Source organism: Onychomys torridus, chromosome 11, assembly GCF_903995425.1.
Source record: "Onychomys torridus chromosome 11, mOncTor1.1, whole genome shotgun sequence".
In the NCBI taxonomy this organism is placed as follows: Eukaryota; Metazoa; Chordata; class Mammalia; order Rodentia; family Cricetidae; genus Onychomys; species Onychomys torridus.
In genome coordinates this window covers 7,379,395-7,398,860 of record NC_050453.1, presented here as the reverse complement: position 1 = coordinate 7,398,860, position 19,466 = coordinate 7,379,395, and the positions used below count along the sequence as shown (strand labels likewise).

Genomic DNA, 19,466 nt, shown 5'->3' with positions numbered 1-19,466 from the left:
ATGATGGAATTGTAAAAGGAACCCCCGTTAATCTTTCTTTTTCAGTTAGTCAGTGTGTGGTGGGTGGTCGGGTGGAAAGAAGAGTGAGTTTTGTTTGTCTTTGGTGGAACTTAATTTTCTTTGATAATTATTTTCCTCTGCTAACTTCTTTAAAAATGCTGTCAGGATATATATATATATATATAAAACTAAATTTCACTGATTAAAAAATAAGGGGGAAATATATGAAACTGACCAAAAGAAGTCTTGCCAAATACCACATTAAGTGCCTTCATAATGAAAGAAATGCTATGCAGATCCCATCAGGAGAAGCAGAAGTAATCCCTTTGATGATTTGATTAAGCATGTATGCTACCACCAGGGCAGTCCACTGGTTCTCTCAGTGGGTCAGGTAAATCTCTCCTTTTCTTTACTGTCATGTGGGACAGAACTGATTCCATGTAAATAAAAATGGGACTGACTGGTGGTGAACAGGAGCCTGCAGAGGTTAGAGTACATGGATATTAATGATTGGGTTGTAATATCTAGGAAGGGCGTAAAAAGAGATTTCTTAAGTTGCATTAGTTACAATGATCTCCCTTCTATAGGATTACTGCTAGAAGGGCCTTAAGTCATCCTAGGCTGTACACAGTAACCATAAGGCATATTGTTGCCAAGGAAATATGTACTTTTCACGTCTCTCGGGAACAGTCACCCGGTCTTCAGCTATTGTCACTGACACATCCTTTTCCAAGTACATTATATAACACACACATACGTACATCTACTTGGACTTAATGAAGTAGATCAAATTATCTTGAACAAGGCTATACTTTTATTCCTTAGTCATTTGTTTTTGGTTATTCAAGAGTAAATGAGAGTTTGCACAGTTTCTATGGATGCTTTCTAAAATTTCAATGAAGGATTGAGCCAGACATTATTTCAGGTTAAAATACGACACAACACTTCCCAACTGTATGTTGTGATTTTGCAGTTACAGGAGTTGCAATTTTTAAATTTCCCAAATGCAAAACAAGTTCATTGTCCTGCCTAAGATGAATGGCTGAGCCAATGCCTGAGCCTAGCCAATATTTACATTTGGGCTCTGACTTTCTGCCTGTGCTTCCCACCAGACACTTTTATTTCTATATTTAGATTTTTAAACAAATAAACTTTAATAATAAGAATGAATTGTAGCTTTTTTTTTCTTTGACAAGGAGGCTGGTAAGCTAAGATTTCTCCTTTCTTTGTATACTAGTTAGTGTTTAAAAGAGAAATCCACACTGATGTCAGCTGGGATAAGTGGCCAGCTGAGCATGCTCATATAGTCTTAATTTATCACATGACTGTCATGAAGACACACTTCAGAGTTGTTTACTGTTATGCAGTTTAATTTGTTTTCTTCTGGTATGTGTGGGGGATTATTTTTGCCTTTATCCTCCTCATCAATATTAGTTTTTAAAAACTAGGTAGTTGAAGGTAACTGAAAATCTTACCTCCTTTAATGTTGGAAATAGAGCAGAGAAATGCATGGTGCTTTCTCTGCAAATAAAGGAAAGAAAACCATCTGTCTATCACGTTCCCCTGGCTGGGTTTCTGATGATAGCACCATCCAATAGAAACCAGCTTGTGACTTCGACTTTGGGTTCACAATATGATACTAGGGTGGGGGGAGTTAATAACTTCTAATCAGAGTGCAGCATGATTTTGATCCCTGAGACAGAGGTTGCCCACCCTAGGAAGCTCAGGTTGCATTATGAAATTGTGGCTTTAGAGTAACTTGATCCACCCATCTTTCCATGCAGGCTTCTCTACACTGTCCCTGGCGGATCAGATGAGCCTTCTCCAGAGTGCGTGGATGGAAATCTTGATCCTCGGTGTTGTGTACCGATCCCTTTCGTTTGAGGATGAACTTGTCTATGCAGATGATTATATAATGGATGAAGACCAGTCCAAATTAGCAGGCCTTCTTGACCTAAATAATGCTATCCTGCAGCTGGTGAAGAAATACAAGAGCATGAAGCTGGAGAAAGAAGAATTCGTCACCCTCAAAGCGATAGCTCTTGCTAATTCAGGTTGGCATATTGATGTGGTCATTGTTGCACTGTTAATGCTGTCCGTTTTACCCCTTTCTGTCCTTTCTTGGGGATTTGTGAGGCCTAGTTTGTAAATTATCCATGAGTCAGCAAAATTATAATCAGCATAGCTTTCTAGAGAAAAGTTAGAAAGAAAAATAAACTTAAAGGAAGCAGTTTTTATTTTACTTCCTCTTATAAGCTGTGACACTTTTAGCACCCCATGCATTTACTAATTTGGACCATAGCTAAACAGACGATCTTGAGGGACTCACAAATGGGCACTCTTGGGACAAAATTAGCTCCATTGTTGTTTCTGTGAGAGTCAATGCCAGTGAGTTATGGAGAAACACTTCCCATCTCTCCTCTCAAAAAGGCTAATTTTGCAGTTGAGAAAAATACATGCCATATTGCCTCTTGGTTTTGTTATGAAAGAACGCCCTGTGGCTTATAGTCTGGAGTCCTCTACACATCAAATTCTGTTGATAATGCCATTTGCAGCAAGGGTTAAGAATTATAGAAATAGATATGCCTTGCATTTGAACAGGAGTGTGCTAAAATAGGGGCAAATTCTGGTAAGTAAATATCACTGCTACTTTCTTGTTTTCTCTTTGTACCTTCCCTAACACTAGGTTGTCTCTTTTTGCATTTGCATAAAGTTCAGGATAGATCCCCCTAATGATGGGCCGATCTTCAGATACCTGCCTGTCAATAAGGGCTCTCAAGTCTTGTACCATTGACAGTCACACCCTGCTCTTTCCAGCTGCTTTTGTTTTGACCCTATCTTTGAACTTTATCTTGGTTGCTGGCCAGTAGTTTTCCCTTTAATTACAAGAAGGAAACTGTCAATAAAATCTGTTAAATGGGATGCAATGAGTGGCTTGAATGGGCGGATGGCTATTTGTTCAAATTCTGCAGTATTCAAGGTATTGACAGTTTGTTTTCTGGGGCCATATGTGACGATCAATCTCAGGCTGGGCTCAGCCGCGCTGAAAAATGAAAAACCAGATTGCTTTTGCTTACTTGTGGATGACGACTTTGTGATTTGGCGCAGTCTGGGCAAGATGAGATCTTCTGCCCAAATTGCCCCCATGAGAGCTAGGGACGCGTGACTGTTTTTAGAAATAATTTTTAATTGATTTTGTAATTAACAGTTCATCTACAATATTGATGCTTGAATCCTTGGACTGATAGACGGGAAATTGTTTTCAACAATGAAGTTGTACCTTCCTATTTGTCTTCATAATGGGTGTTAGCATTTCACATTTTTAATTGTGAATCTAACCCACTCCTTGCCACACCAGTCACCCCATTTTCTCTCCCTCTCCTGTGAAACTTAGAATATGATTTCTTGTGACAAATGACCTTGTTTTTACAAACTCATGAGAAACCCTTGCCCTGCTCTCTCTCTCTCTCTCTCTAGAGGGTTCAAGTAGGATATGAGATAGAAGTTTTCTAAGAATTAATTGGTTAGTTCATTTAACTTTCACCTAGAGCATCTCACCAAATTGGATGAAAGATTTCACAGTCCTGTTTCTGCAGAGGATTTTTACTCAATAGTCATAAAAGTAATTCTAACTGAAACCACTTATGCAGTTCATTGTTTTTAAGACAGAGTAAGCACATTTTATATTCTTTTCTGTTTCCAAATGATTTTTATAAATTGTTGGTTAATTGTAAACCCTGAGCAATGCTAAATTTTGTCATCAAAGTCACTAAAAGTTGACAATTGGAGATGTTCCAGACATAATTTATGGCTAAGTATTCTAATTTAGACTCCCTCAGTTCCCTACTAAAAGTTTAATCATTGATACTGTTGAAGCGTGGATGTTCCAGTCCCGTTCTTCAGCTCCCAGCCCAGGAAGAAACCTGCATTGCCGCAGTCACATGTGGCTAGAAGTCCTGTTTTAACATACTCATTAGTTTCTCATATTAAAGCTAGACATTGTTAAGGCTTTTCCTACCTCACCAGTCCTGCTTGCTGACTAGCATGGCTTTGCAGAGTGTTTCTGTATCAGATTATTCCAACATCTGTTTAGCTTCTTGATACCAAGAAAAATTAATTGTATTTAGTTCCAAGTCCTAGTCTTTCAGTTTAGGGTAAACTACTCAGAAAGTCATTTTCTTTGATACTTTGGATATAAGGTTATTTTGTTCCATTTGTTTTTTTGGGAGGACAGAAACAAGCGTGTAGATTTAGTCGTTTGGATCCAATGTGAGTTTCTTAAATGCTAATAGGAACATCCCTGTGAGAGCATCTGTGTGCACACATCCCTGTGAGCACATGCTGATGCTTTGCATAGTCATGCTAGAAAATGCCCAGCTTTTCTTTTGGTATTCAGGAATTTTAGATTAACATAAATGAATTCTTATATAAAAAATTAATATTACTTAGTAGAGACCTATGTGACCTTTTCCTGCATGGCTATAGATGTTAACAGATATCTCATTTATCTGTCTTGTCTCATTTTAAACATCTGCTTTTATTCAATAGTCATGAATATTGTGCTTCTGCTTGGCAAGTGGAAAGTTGGATTCCTGATAAGGGCTCCCATGCTTTTTAGTGAGCTCATTTAATTCAAGAATAAATATGAATAAAACTCTGTTTTCTTTTTAATGCTGTGGAATACTTATAGAATAAATAACTACTGATAGAACACTATAAATACTATTTTGGTCATCAACTTAAATTCTGGAGTAATTTTAGGAAACTTGTAACTGAGGTCATAACTCAGGACAGATTGACTTGTGTGCATAATTGTAGTCTTTCTAATGACAGAATTCTGTGACTTCTTTAAGTTGTTGGAACAGGGCAGGGCCTTATTTAATTAGGGTATTTGAATTTGAACCCTCATGGAAGTTTGGCTTAGTATCTCTCAAATCATTTTTATTATCATCCCTTTAGGGGAAATTTTGATAAGATTTTTCTTATAACTTACAAATACCAATGCCACAAATATGTATTGGTTTATGTAGCATATATTTGTGAATTGTTTGTCTAAGGGAAATTGTTTTTTATGCTGTAAGCCTGTCTTTCCTCTATTTTGGAGAACAAGGTTTAGACAAAGTAGTTTTTTTTTTTTTTTCCTTTTTTCTTTCTTTTTTAAAAACATGTTTAAAGAAGAGATTCTTCTTATATAATACATCCCGGCCCAACCATAGTTTCTCTTCCTCCTCTCCTTCTCTACTTCCTGCCTCTTCTCTCCTCCAGATCCACTCCTCAGTTTCCCCTTCAGAAAAGAGCAGGCCTCCAAGAGATAACAGTGAAACAGGACAAAACAAGATACAATAAGACAAGGCAGAAGCTCTGCTGGACAGGCAACCCAGCAGGAGGAAAAGAGTCCCAGAGCAGGCAAGAGAGTCAGAGATACACTGTGTCCCCTCCTTAGACGTCCCACAAAAACACCAAGCTGACAGTTACAACACATATGCAGAGCACCTGATGCAAGCCCCATGCTTGCCTGTGAGCCCATCTGAGCCCTGCTTAGTTGATTCAGTGAGTCATGTCCTCCCGGTGTCCTCCATCCCAACTGACTCCTGCAAACTTTCCTTCCCTCTCCCTCACGGTTCCTCCATCTCCAAGGAGAGAGACCCTGAACTACAAAGTCAGGTAGGCAGAGTAAGCAGTGTCAAGTGTCACTGAATGACATAAATATTTGAAACCAGTTATAAAGGTGGTGAGGGTTTTTGGTATGGGGGACATTGACAGAGACTTTATTCTGAAGCTTGAAGAGGGAAGTATAGCATCTCTATGGAGCTAAAGAATAAGAACACATGCCACTAACAAAATCCTTTTCAATCTACAGGACCTACTAGGTTCTTAGATCATTTAAAAAGTTTGCGTCTATTTCTATGGTGTTCTGGAGATGGCTTTTAGTAACTTGCTGGGCAAGAGGTGATATTCATTTATCTGTCTGTCTATCTCTCTATCTATCTCTCTATCTATCTCTCTATCTCTCTATCTCTCTATCTCTCTATCTATCTATCTATCTATCTATCTATCTATCTATCTATGAGAACCTTACTGTAGCCACCTCTTTTAAAACTTTTCTTGGGGCATCTCAAAATGTGCCTATGGAGTAGACGCATTTACCTGAGATAAACTGATGAAGACTTGTAGTCACTATGAGACAGAAAGTTGGACATTTTTTCTGCTCTCAATCTATTGTTTTTTATCCCACAAATAACTATGCACTGTGTTTTAGATATCCCAGTACAGAAGACTTGGGCCATTCCAAGTTCAAATCTAGAAACCTAAATTGATGGCTTTAATTTACTTTAGAATTAATACCTACTTTTTTATTTTCCTGTCTTCTGATAATTATAACAGAGTTGTACCTTGGTGTCTGTGAGGGAGTAGTTATGGATTTTTTTTTCCTTAAGCATAGTTACAAACTCTGAATATTTTTAAAAATGGCATAACATTTTTATGATCTACACCTGCTTGTTTTAGTAACTTATCTCTAGATTATTTATAATATGTGGTGCCAAGTAAATTCAGGTAAATGGTTGACATATTGCATTGTGTAGGGAACAATGACAAGGGAGAGCTCTATATATGTTCAGTACAGACATACTTTTTATCTTTGTTTTGAAAATATACCTGTGCTCTTTTCTCTAGGCATCAGAATTCCAAAATCAGTTTCATCAAGTATACTACAAAGACATGGACAGAGCCCAGCTCCCTCTGGTAGTCCAGAGAAGAATCTCTTTACTTGACTTCTCTAGTATTCAGGTCACATTGCATAATGTATCCACCCACCCATCCATCTATCCTTCCATTTATCTTTTCATTTTTATCTTATACTCTTGAGACAGTGTCCTATTAGGTCATTGAGACTAGCCTTGAACTTCCGAGTCCCATCTCTGTGAAGTCAGACATGGCCAATGTGCCAGGCCCTTCATCCATCGTGAAAGCCAGTGAAGTAGAAGTTAGCCTTCATGACACTACTGGCTTCTCTCTGTTTTGATGTTATTGGCCTGGAGAGTCCAAGATAATCTCTCAAATGAAGATTCTATCTTAATCACATGCAAAGTTCCTTTTGCCCTATGAGGTGACATTCATGGGTTCTAGGACACAGGACTTGGACATTCTTGGAACCAGTTTTCAGCCTAACACAATGAATATATAAGCAAGGTTGAAAAATTAGACTGCAAAGTACCCAGGAACCCTTCCAGATGTCTTGTTCCAGCCTGAACCCTTTCTCTTTCCTCCAGAGTAACTGCTTTTAGAAAATGAGGTGCTAAATATAAACTATTGATTCAAATAGATGCACTGGATTCTATGAATGTAGCAGATATAGATGCAGCGGAAAAAGTTAACTCTCTCCTAAAGAGTAACCCTATGTTGTCCTGACATTTATTGTTACCACTTCCTTGTGTTTGTAATTAAATTTTTTATGCTTAGTGACTATAGTTGAGTCTAGCTCATTTATCTAAAAAATCTTATGGATGGATTTTGGAGTCTAAATGTTCCCCTTTCCTTTCCATTTTCTTTAGTCTGTTGTAAAAACTGGAACATTTGCCCTGAAGAGTCCTCCACAGCCAAGATGCTACAAGCTCTTCACTATTTCTCTGTCCTTTGCAGTTTTTGTACATCATGCTCAGGTCCTTGCCTGTGGCACCAGGCAATGCCTAGTGGCCTCTCTGTGATGTCAGAGCTGAGGCGCTGATGACTCAAATCCATAAATCATAGGGGACTTCAGAGTATTGACTGTGGTTTCAACTTTCGTTTTTCATGCAGTCATGATATATAGGAATATGTATTCTGTTTTTCTCTCGTTTTTCTTTAGTTATCAGGAATATAGTTTATAGACAAAAGCAGAAGAAAAACTTGATTCATTCTCGTTGTTTTCCAGTTTTCAAAATTTTAAAAAGTATCCTTTTAACATGTCATTATAAATATAAGTATTCATGCTTATTTAATAGATATCAATCAATTGCAAATATTATCTTTCTGAAGCTAAGGGTTGTTCCCATTTAGTCATTGGTCAATTTCTAGAAGTTTTTTCAATGACCTGGTGATTTAAGATGATGCTCATGCTATTTGGTATGACAAGGTGTTTGAAACTCATATCAAACCAGAGGCCAGAACTGGACAGCAACCTGGAGAAGTATTAGGAACACCCACATGTAAATCTATCATATGTTGTTTGGGGGGATCTTGGGAACAAACTTGCAACTGATTTGTGTGTTACAATGTCACTTGTTTTGGCTTTTCTTCCCAGTTACTGTGCTGTGACTAAGACTTATGATCACTGTTTTTCATTCTTTTAATTTTGGGGGGACAGCCATCTTGTCAATCAAGAGCCCATTTGTCATACAATTAACCAGGGCTCCAGGACAATAGCTGATTGATGACCATGGGGTCACTCTAGAACACCTTATCTAGTATGCCTAGAAAATTTGAAACATAAATTCTCTTTTAAGATTAGGTATTCTATGTTGGAAGTTTATAAACACCAAACAAAGTGACCAGTTCTGTTAACACTCAATAGATTACTGGGCATGCTGGTTCATGCTACATTCTAGACTTAACACTGAGCATACTTATATACTTTAGATATTCAGTTCTCAGAGAAAATCTGGGTACTGAGACATCATTAGTGAGAATGAGCTACAGGCAGGAAGTCAATTCTCAGATTGGATTCTGACCCTCTGAGTCCCTATGCCCACCCAGTTATAGAAAAGGCCAATGCTTTCCTATAGTTAACCAATACAACTAAAGTCTTTGGTGATGACCAGAAGAGACACTGAATGCTGCAACTGCTGAAATAGATGTATTTATCCCTGTTCTCAAAGTCAAAGCGTGGAGTGATACCTTTCCTTATGGCCCCATTTACAGGGTAAGCTGTTATAAATTACAAAAGTGGAACTGGAGAGGTGCCTCAGGGATCAAGAACACTGGTTAGCCATCAAAGGACCCAGGTTTGATACCCAACACCCACATAGCAGTTCACAACTGTAAGTCACTTGAATCTCAAGGAATATGATACCCCCCTCTTCTGGCCTCTGCAGGCACTGCACACACATGGTACACATGCAGGCAAAACATCTGTATACATTAAACAAATAAATTTAAAACATAATAAAAGCATTCTATATGGCTAACTATTAATGTAATTATTAAGGGTTAAAACATCACATAATTAATAGTATATGTCTTATTGGAACATTGGTTGTACTTTGAAAACTTAATTCTTTTTAATAGCATACACCACACACACACACACACACACACACACACACACACACACACACACACACACATCTACATATATATATAATATATAGGTATATTTATCATCTTATTCAGTAGTCCCGAACCAAGATTTAGTGGAAAGTTGTGTATCCAGCTCCAGTACTTTTAAAATTTTTATTTATTTATTTGTTTGTTTGTTTGTTTGTTTGTTTGTTGTTTCAAGACAGGGTTTCTCTACACAGCCTTGGCTGTCCTGAAACTCCCTATGTAGACCAGGCTGGCCTCAAACTCACAGAGATCAGCCTGCCTCTGCCTCCCGAGTGCTGGGATTAAAGGTGTGTGCCACGACCACTCATGTCAGCACCATTTCTTTGAGCAACTGCTTCTGGACTTGGGACCAGGTGTCCACATTCCTTACCACCTGACTGGTGCTTTTCCTGTGCCCTGTCCAGTTTGTTCATGAGCTGATGATCCCAGTTGCTACATTTACCTTGTTCCCATTTGTTCTGACTCTGGTACCTGTTGCCCTGGAAATATACTTGAAAAGAAACCAGTACCTACAACCAAAGGCAAACAATAAGTGAATGGCACTTCTCCTGTGCCTGGCATCTGCGTGTCAGCTCAGACCAGTGAAGAGAGCAGATTAAAGTTACAGAACCAGCACTTGAACTAGGGCCCCTAATGGAGATGAATATTTCCTTCAGCAGTCTGCCAGCTGAATCATGGTCTAATTAAATAGTTCAGATTTAGTGAGTTTGCATTTAAAGTATTAGCAGATCTTAGAATGAGTAAAGCTAAAATGAGTTAGAATCTTTTCTGTAAATGGGAAGTTAAATTATCATAGTAATTTGATTAAATCATTTTTAAATCTCTCCAGCTAAATCACAGCCTTTAAAGAATAGTTTGAAGTCTTAATTGCTGTTTGTGAGCATATCGCTCTGCTATTTGTTCTCGCCTCATTTCCTGTGACATCCACTCGTATATCTCCCTGGGCCAGGCCAGAGGAGCAGCGAAGGAAAAGCAGAGGGGAGGGCTGCAGCTGGCTTCCCATGTTTAAAGGCACATCATGTAGAAAAGAGAAATCTATTCTAGCTTATTCTAGAAATTATGACCCTAACCAAAGGAAGGTACTTGGAGACAGATTGGGAATGAAATGTCTATTTCATTCTATATTTCTAATCAAAGTCTCTATGTCTATAGTCATTCTGTATTCCTATCAGTGTCTGTATTTCTACTAATTAGTCCCGTTCCATGCAAAGTAGCCATTTTTGTACAACTGGAGAGGTCAGTGCCAGGGATACTGTAAAGAATGTTGTTGATAAAGATCGCAGCGTCGATGACATGAGCTCACATGAGCAGTTCTGTTTCATTCATTGCAGAAATGTGTGCTGTCTTCACTGTTAAATATTCTAGAAGCTTTATTTGATGAAAAGAAAACCAAGTGTATGGAGCTAGGGAGGCAGTCAAAGTCTTTCCACGCCAGCATGAGGGTTAGCCTTTGAACCACATGAAGCCATGACGAAAAGTCAAAAGCCTGCTATGGCTGGGGAAGCAGAGACAGGAAGACTTCAGGGTCTCACTGGCCAGCCAGTCTAGCTGACTTGGCAAATTCCAAGCTGGTGAGAGACCCTATCTCAGAAAGCACAGTGGATAATTCCTGAAGAAGCTCACCAAGATGCATACACATATACACTTACACACTCCATCGTATAGAACACATACATAGACACATAAATAGAGCAATCTAAATTTGAACCTAAAAGAACACAGGTGTGGGGTTACTTACAGGACTCTGGGTGGCTCCAAAACAGTTGTGTCTATATCTAGTCCCATCCCACTACGGATGATGACCTTTTAGAAACTGCATCATGGAATCTCCTGGCAATTAGTCTTCCACTTCCCGTATACTCTATTATCTCCCCTGTCATTTTCAGGTGGGGACAAGGAACAAGAAGGAATAATAGCAGGACTTTCATGTGAGGGTCTCGTGACCCTCCTCCATGTCTTTCTACAAGAGAATGTCAATCAACTGATCCATTTGAGTTACCATAGACCTGAGCATCACTGTATTTTATTGCTCAGTAGTAGCCACGGTTACTATGCCAAGGTAACCTGAACTCCAAGGTAGCATCATTTTATACCTGGAGATAAAAAACGCTATATAGCCATTATCTATTTGGTATAGATAATGGCCAATTTACTACTGACCTGGTAAAAATTATTTTCTATAATCTTGTACAAGAAAAATAAACAAACTACTTTTAACAGCCAGAAGAGTTTTAACAGCATTTTGCTGGTGATATCCGTTTGTCCTAATTCCTTCACATGTTTGTGGTTGTTTGGTCTTATCACAAGGTTCTGTTTAGTCTGTGATTGGTGTTTGAGTTATGTGAAACTCTGAACTAACTACACACATCTTTATACTCGACATTCACAGAGAAAAGGGATTATTAAACATGCAGAGTCCCCAAAGACTCCATTATGTATAATTAACAGATAAATTGTCATTGGAATCAATAACATGTGCTAAATGATTCAAACTTGTATATAATTGTTTTATTTTTTATCCACATTTCACATTTCTCATAAGGATAATTTCAACAACCTTGTTAACCCTTTTTGTTCCTGATGGAATTGGATTGTTAGATTAGTCAATTTGGGGGCAGAGTACATTGTTACAAATGTGAAAAACATTTCACAACTCAAGGTTTGAAAATTCTATTCAAAGGCAGTGAAATTGAGGATATAAGGACACTTTAATATGAAGAATACATTTAAAATTTTGAAAGTATTAAGCTTTTGGGATAGCACTATAGTGTGAGGTTCTGTGTATCATGTAGAGTTGTTAATTATGACCGTAGTCATTAACTTTTTCTAACTGGAAATATGGCCTTTTGTGGAAGGATTTTGGATTTAAATTTTATTTCAGCTAACATTTAGACTTTTTCAACAACATTTTTATTTGTTCGAGAATTTCTTATAATATATTTTGATCATATTTATTCCTTTCCCCCAACTTTTTTCAAATTCTCCCGTCTCCTTACCTATTTTCTAAGTTCCTTGCTATAATTCTTTGTTAAATGAACACACTAAAAAGGCTTAGAGTCAAGCTGCCCAGACTATACTCTGTTAAAGTGTTCTACTAGTCAATATGTAATATATGCTGTAAATATGTGTCCATATCTACATATGTATAGATATAAAACAATTCCTATCTTCTAAGGTCATATTGAAGATTACTAAGTGAAATTCAGGGAAAAATACTCAGATGTTCAAAATAAGACTTTTGAGGCAGCTTTGACCTTGGGGTGACCAAGAGCACACAAGTATTCTGTTGAGAATGTTTTCATCTGTGTTTCTTGTGATATTGCCTTACAGTGTGTGTGTGTGTGTGTGTGTGTGTGTGTGTGTGTGTGTGTGTGTAATAACCTGCATCATTTTTGTTTGTTACTTTGACCTTACTGTTCACCTGATTGACATATTCTGTTTCATTGTCTAGATTCCATGCACATAGAAGATGTGGAAGCTGTGCAGAAACTTCAAGATGTCTTACATGAGGCCCTGCAGGATTATGAGGCTGGCCAGCACATGGAAGACCCTCGACGTGCAGGCAAGATGCTGATGACACTGCCGCTTCTCCGGCAGACCTCCACCAAGGCTGTGCAGCACTTCTACAACATCAAACTGGAAGGCAAAGTCCCCATGCACAAACTTTTTTTGGAAATGCTGGAGGCCAAGGTCTGACTAAAAGCCCCTCCGGGCCCTCCCATCCTGCACGTTGAAAAGGGAAGACAAACCCAAGAGTGATGTTGAAGAATCTTAGAGTTTAGTGAACACCATTAGAAATCAACAGAGACTGCACTGATATTTTAGCAGCAACAGTACGATGCAGCCTGTGGATTCCGCCACATCTTCCTGATAGGTTTCCTCACCTTTACCCACCATTCCTTCTGTCCCATCCAGGTGTCTCCCACTCTCCCTTATTCCTGCTCTTACACTTTGTTTCTTCTATTAACAGTTCCCCCTTCCTTCTCCCTTCCCTTCCTCCCATTCTTTCTCTTCCTTCCTTTCTTCTTCCCTCTCTTCTTCCTTTTCCCAACCTTCCTGTTTTGCCTTGAGCTCTTCCTTCTCTCACCCCCCTTCCCTCTCCATATTCAATACCTCTGACTGTAAGGAACATTTCTTTGACCTCCTGTATCACTTCCCTTCCTTATCCTTCCCTGTCTTTTCCTTTCTCCCCTCTGCTGCTGAACTCTTAAACGCGGTCTCTAACTGGAGAGAGATGGAAGCCAGCCCTGCCAAAGGACAGAGATCCATAATATGGATGCCAGTGAACTTGTTGTGAACCATGACATCCTCAGCGAGTAAGGAATCAAAGAGAGAACTGTCCCTAAAGTACAGTGCAACACAAATGAATCGACCTAGTGCAGTATTAGATTCCACGGAGCAGCCTCCGATCAGAAAACGTCAGCGGCGGCGGCAGCGGCTGCTTCTCCTTGCTTTCTCATCTAGATCAGTTACAGCCATTTGATTCCTTAATTCTTTTGTCAAGTCTTCCAGGTATTGGTTAGTTTAGCTACTATGTAACTTTTTCAGGGAATCGTTTAAGCTTTATTCATTCATGCAATACTAGAGAGGGGTAAGGATACCGCAACTTCGCGCTGGCTTTGAACGATTGAACACTAAAACGAAGGACAATTGAACCCTGAAGGAAGATTTTTAAAACAATGTTTCGTTTCTTCTTACAAATGGAGATTTTTTTGTACCAGCTTTACCACTTTTCAGCCATTTATTAATATGGGGATTTAACCTACTCAAGCAATAGTTGAAGGGAAGGTGCATATTACCACGGATGCAATTTATGTTGTGTGCCAGTCTGGTCCCAAACATCAGTTTCTTACATGAGCTCCAGTTTGCTTAAACGTTCACCGACACCAAGGATTAGATTACACCCACCATGATGCCAAGCGGCCATATTCACAAGCACTGTACATGGGATCCCTATCCGTAGAATTAGCACCAGTACACCTCCCTGCTGGGAGGGACAGTCGCCATACGATTTCTAGCTGCCCTCGTGGTTAGGAATGAGATGCTGCCTGTACGCAGTTACAAACTGTCTCAGAAGGAGCTGTGAGCCAATATCATTTCAGAGGCAATAAGGCTAAGGCCAGAATTCAAACAACCCAATCATCAAAGACAGCAGACGCCTGACCAAATTCTAAAACCTAATCCGGAGGAGTTGATTCACTTAGGAATGATTCTTTAAATTAACCTGCTGGTTTGTTTTGTTTCTCTTTTGTTTTTATCAAGAGCAAAGCCAATAGATGTGCTTTCACATAGATGTATGGTCACAGCATGAAAGCCAGTCAGTTTCAGAACTGTAACCAGGTGTAATCTAATGAAGAAATCAGATGCCCCCTCCCGGAACCTACAGTCGCCGAATAACCAGAAAACAATAACCTCCATAGAACGCTTTTACCAATGGACCAGTGTTAATAGCTGCTCTCTGTATTCTGTGGACAGTCTTATTCTATGTACACAGATGTAATTAAAGTTGTACTCCTAACAAACAAAAGAATAGTTCAGCTTCAATGTTCCATGTTTGCTACGCTTTTCGGAACTTTACGTTGCATTCAGAAACTGTCGTCTTGTTCTCGTGGTGTTTGGAATCTTGTGGTGTGTGCTTTTAGACACAGGGTAGAAGTAGAGACAGTATTGGATGTATACTTCCTCAGGAGAATACAGTAGTATATTCTACTCCTTACCAGTAATAACAGATTGAAACTCCAAACCAGTATTCATTATGATCAGACACACATCGAAATCATAATAATATTTTCAAAACAAGGAATAATTTCTCTAATGGTTTATTATAGAATACCAATGTATAGCTTAGACATAAAGCTTTGAATATTCAAGAATATAGATAAGTCTAATTTTTAAATGCTGTATATATGGCTTTCACCTGATCATCTCTCAGATGTTGTTATTAACTCGCTCTGTGTTGTTACAAAAACTTTTTGGTGCGGACTTGCTTCCAAAACTATTGCTACTTTGTGTGCTTTAAGCAAAATACCTTGGGCTGAGGACGCCTCAGCCCCGTGCTAGGAATACTGTGTATCTATCATTAGCTATATGGGAATATATCGTAGATTGTGGTTCTCAGTAGGGAAAGTGACTGTAGTGTGAATCTAGGTAAATCGTCATTAGCAATTCATTTGGATGGTCAATAACTTGAAATTGATAGCTGCGGTAAGTTTAAAAAAAAATTGGCAAATCCCTGAAAAATAAATCAACAGAAAGTACAACTCCTGGGGGATAAAAAGGTGCTGATCCTGTAGAGATTCTTTCATCATGTAAGTGTTTAAACATTATTTTCCAGAAGGTTTATGCAGGGTTTAAGTTACTACTGCGTAATCGCGCTATATATACAAATGGAATACAGACAGTGTAGCCACTGTTTTGCTGTATCACATTGGAGCATTTGGGCTTCAGAAGTCAGAGCCTGCAAGTGATCACGTCAGACAGACACATTTAAAGAATGAGGTACAATGTGTAGTCCTCAGTTTAAAAGACTTGGCTTTTCAAAACAACAAATATCTTGTAATAAGGGGGGGGGGGAACAGCTTAAAATGTAGATCTAAAAGAAATGCGTGGGTTTTAGGGCAAATACTCATTTGTACCTTGCTCGAGAAAAGTTTATTGTTTTTCAAGTTTCAAGCAAGACCATTTAGTTAACGCCAAGTGTCAGGAAATCACCAAGGTGTATGTTTTAGCCGTGCGATTTACAGTTTTATTTTTCTTTTAGGTTTGTTCTTATTTAAAGCAATATGATTGTGTTGACTCCTTGTAGCAACACTCGTGTTTAATCAAATCAGATTGTTGTATTTATTCCACTATTTTGCATTTAAATGATGACATAAAAGATATAAAAAATTTAAAACTGCTATTTTTCTTATAGAAGAGAAAATGGATGTCGGTGATTGTATTTTAATTATTTAAGCATCCCTGTTTACCTGCCTGGGACAACATTTTATGGCAGTCTTATGTGCAAAGATCGTAAATGGACAAAACAAAATTTAAACTGCTTACAATGATCCAGGAGTTGCATTATAGTCAGTAGTAAAAATAATAACAATAATAATTAATAATAATAATGAAACCATGTCTATAGCTGTAGATGGGCATCACATCTGTAAAGCAATCAATTGTATATTTTTGTGATGTGTACCATACCGTGTGCTCCAGCAAATGTCCATTTGTGTAAATGTATTTATTTTATATTGTATATATTGTTAAATGCGAAAAGGAGCTATGATTCTGTGACTCCAATCAGTTCAGATATGTAACTCAAATTATTATGCCTTTCAGGAGGATGGTAGAACAATATTAAACAGGCTTCCACTTTTCGCTGCTCTTTCGTATTGTTTCTTTTTTCCCTTGCTAAAGAAACCATCGGATCAACAGCACTCTTTGTTGCATGGCTCTGAGGACCCGGTCCCTAAAAATAAAGTAGGACTTGAAGTAAGAGCTATATAAAGGCTTGTCAGAATGAATTCTAGGGTGCCAAGAGACACTTTGCATATTTAAGGGTATGCAAAGTGTCTCATGGCACATTAGAATTCATTCTGACAGACCTTTATATAGCTCATATTTAATCTTAAGCAGCCCCACATCATCCTGCATTACTCAAAATCATCGCCTCTATGTCAATGTCATAACAGAAAACTTTCCCCTATTTTAAGATCATATTAAAACCTGTGAGAGATATCTATTATTTCCTTCTATCGACAATTAAATCAAGCTCTGGGGCTAGCACATGGAGCTCTGGGAGTGCCTGCCTCTGGCGGAGGGACTCCACAGTACAGCCACTGACCAGCTCTCCTAAAGGGGAAGTCTTGGCAAAGTCCTTGGATCCACTCCAGCAGAGGAGGCTGTCTTGGAATTCAGGAGGGTTAAACAGTACTGTTGACAGCAAATGACCTTTTACTGCCCTTGCTGCTTGGGGTCAACTTGAAGCTTCCCCTGGACCCTCCTGGAGCCATCACCCAAGTGCTAATATGTTCTTTCTTGCTGTCCAGCCTAGCCCGTCCTTTATTTACTCTGCCCAGCCTGAGAGTGTTTTGTCAGCATGCTTGCCTACCTCTCAGGGGAGACTGGTTCTCCAGAGACACACCATGCTGCTGTTTTTAGGACCATGAGATTACCTCGCTAGCAAGAAAGCTGAGTCCCTCCTTATTATTTTAATACCTCTTGAGTGGCAAAAGCCCAACACAGTATCTCATGTTCACATATTTTTACTTTTGAGTTGCTGGTTTATTTGTGTCAAATTTCTGAAATGAAGCATTCAGACCTAAGACTAAAATACCCTGTCCACATTCTCCAGGAGAGTTCCTCTTTTAAAAACATATGTGAGACACACTATGTACTTTTAAAAACCCAAACATTGAAAATCTCTTGCTTTTTCATAACCTATAATTACAAGACAACTTTTTGGGTACAGACATTTATCATGGCTACTTCAAGCTTAAGAGAAAGGGATGGTGGGATTTTGACATTTTAAGATGTATTTGTCAGTTTAGAAACAAAATAGATTTGTATATTGTTTATTCTTAGGAATCATTTAATTTTTAACAGTTTGCAAACAATTATTTGTTTCACATGTTAATATATTAGAAGGAACATACATGACTTCTCAGACAATTTTAATGAACAATATAGCATCCTTCAGGAAAGAAAAATTTAAGCATTAGCCAAATGTTGCATTCAAATACTTTAAGGCTTTAAAAGCTGAAAACCTATGTTGTTGAGTTCCATAAACCTTCATGAACACATGCGAAATGAAAGAAATCTATAAAATAACATTCAGGTTTAATGCTGCAAGGTCATCTCACCAATAAATCATAGTTTGCAAGAGGAAACATGCCCTTTGCTGCATCGTGCCAGTTGTTCTAGGAAGTCACTGACAACGGTGTTGTTACAACTGTAAGCAGTTGTTGAAAAGAAACAACAACAACAACAATAAAAAAACCAATTCTTCTCAAACTTCTGTCCATGTTTTAAACTTTCTCAGAAGTGCTAGAATCTTGAGACTCACATGTCCAATCCAAGAAGGACACAGGTATTGTTTCACTGGATTCTGCAATGTGGTCTGGGCATTAGGACATTTGGAGAAGATCTCCTCTGGATGATTTCACCTGAAGATAAGGATGAAACCCAGGGTTCTGTGTCTTTGTAAAATTTTTCTCAAGCTATAAATGCCCTTAAAAATAAAGAGCTTGCTCACATTGGCTCTTCATGTTTGTTACTAAAGAAGAAATCCAAGGCAAAAGATCTCATCTTAATTTGTTTGCACAAAGACAAGGGGATATATGTCAGATGGGAGGGCATCCTCTCATCCCAATTCCATCTTTGCCCCTCCCCCAAACATAAGGGAACATTTTTGAAAAGATCATCTTATTTTGTGTGTCCCTGTATGTTTGTGTGTATACTCATGTGAGTGCAGATGCCCTCCAAGGCCAGAAGAGGGCAACAGATTCCATGGAGTTGAGGTTAATACTTGCTAGTGTGTAGCCCAATGGGAGTGATGGGAACTGAACCCTCATCTTCTGCAAGAACAGCAAATGCTCTTAACCACTGAGACATCTCTCCAGGCCCAAGGGAACATTTATATTTGGTGACTCCACACACATCTAGCTTTTTGCCCGTATTAAATGGAGTTGCCAGCTCAACAGTGTGTATGTTGAGTCTTTCATGACTTTTTTTATTTTAATCTGTTCACTTGGCCCTTTAACTTGTTTTGAAATTCATTTACATGTTCTGAAGGGAAAAAAGAAATGTTTTTCTCTACTAAAAAAGAGAGAGAAAATTTAAATTAATTTTTTGGTGGGACTTTGGATTGGACCATTTTTCTATCCATATTTTCCAGGCTGTTGGTTTATGTTTAGGGTAGAAATAAGATGGAATTGGGTGAAGAAATGCTTTATTCTTAGAATTATGTAGAAGTTTGCAGTCTATCTTGCTTATTTAAAAACTTCATTTGTGACTAACCTGTGAAAGAAAAGCAAGATCCATTTAAAGGTTTGTTCTTCCACAGTAAAGAATGGATACATGCTGATTGGACATTTCCCTAGTCTACTGGATACAGATGTGTTTAAGTCGGAGTGTCTGATCTTTTCCAGTCTAAGCCCAGCTTCTTACTTTTCCTGCCC

The 19,466-nt window shown here is 38.4% G+C and overlaps 1 protein-coding gene across 7 annotated transcripts in view; it reads left to right on the top strand.

Annotated features, from left to right (window-relative positions):
* The window catches only part of Esrrg (estrogen related receptor gamma), a 582,336-nt gene extending 565,666 nt beyond the window's left edge, over positions 1-16,670 (top strand). For all 7 annotated transcript variants that reach the window (XM_036202303.1, XM_036202307.1, XM_036202304.1 and 4 more), the window contains 2 exons: positions 1,785-2,054; positions 12,755-16,670. In XM_036202303.1, the coding sequence (XP_036058196.1) occupies positions 1,785-2,054; positions 12,755-12,999 (515 nt within the window). In that variant the 3' untranslated portion in view covers positions 13,000-16,670. The remainder of the gene's footprint in view (positions 1-1,784; positions 2,055-12,754) is intronic.
* The last annotated feature ends 2,796 nt before the right edge of the window (positions 16,671-19,466 follow it).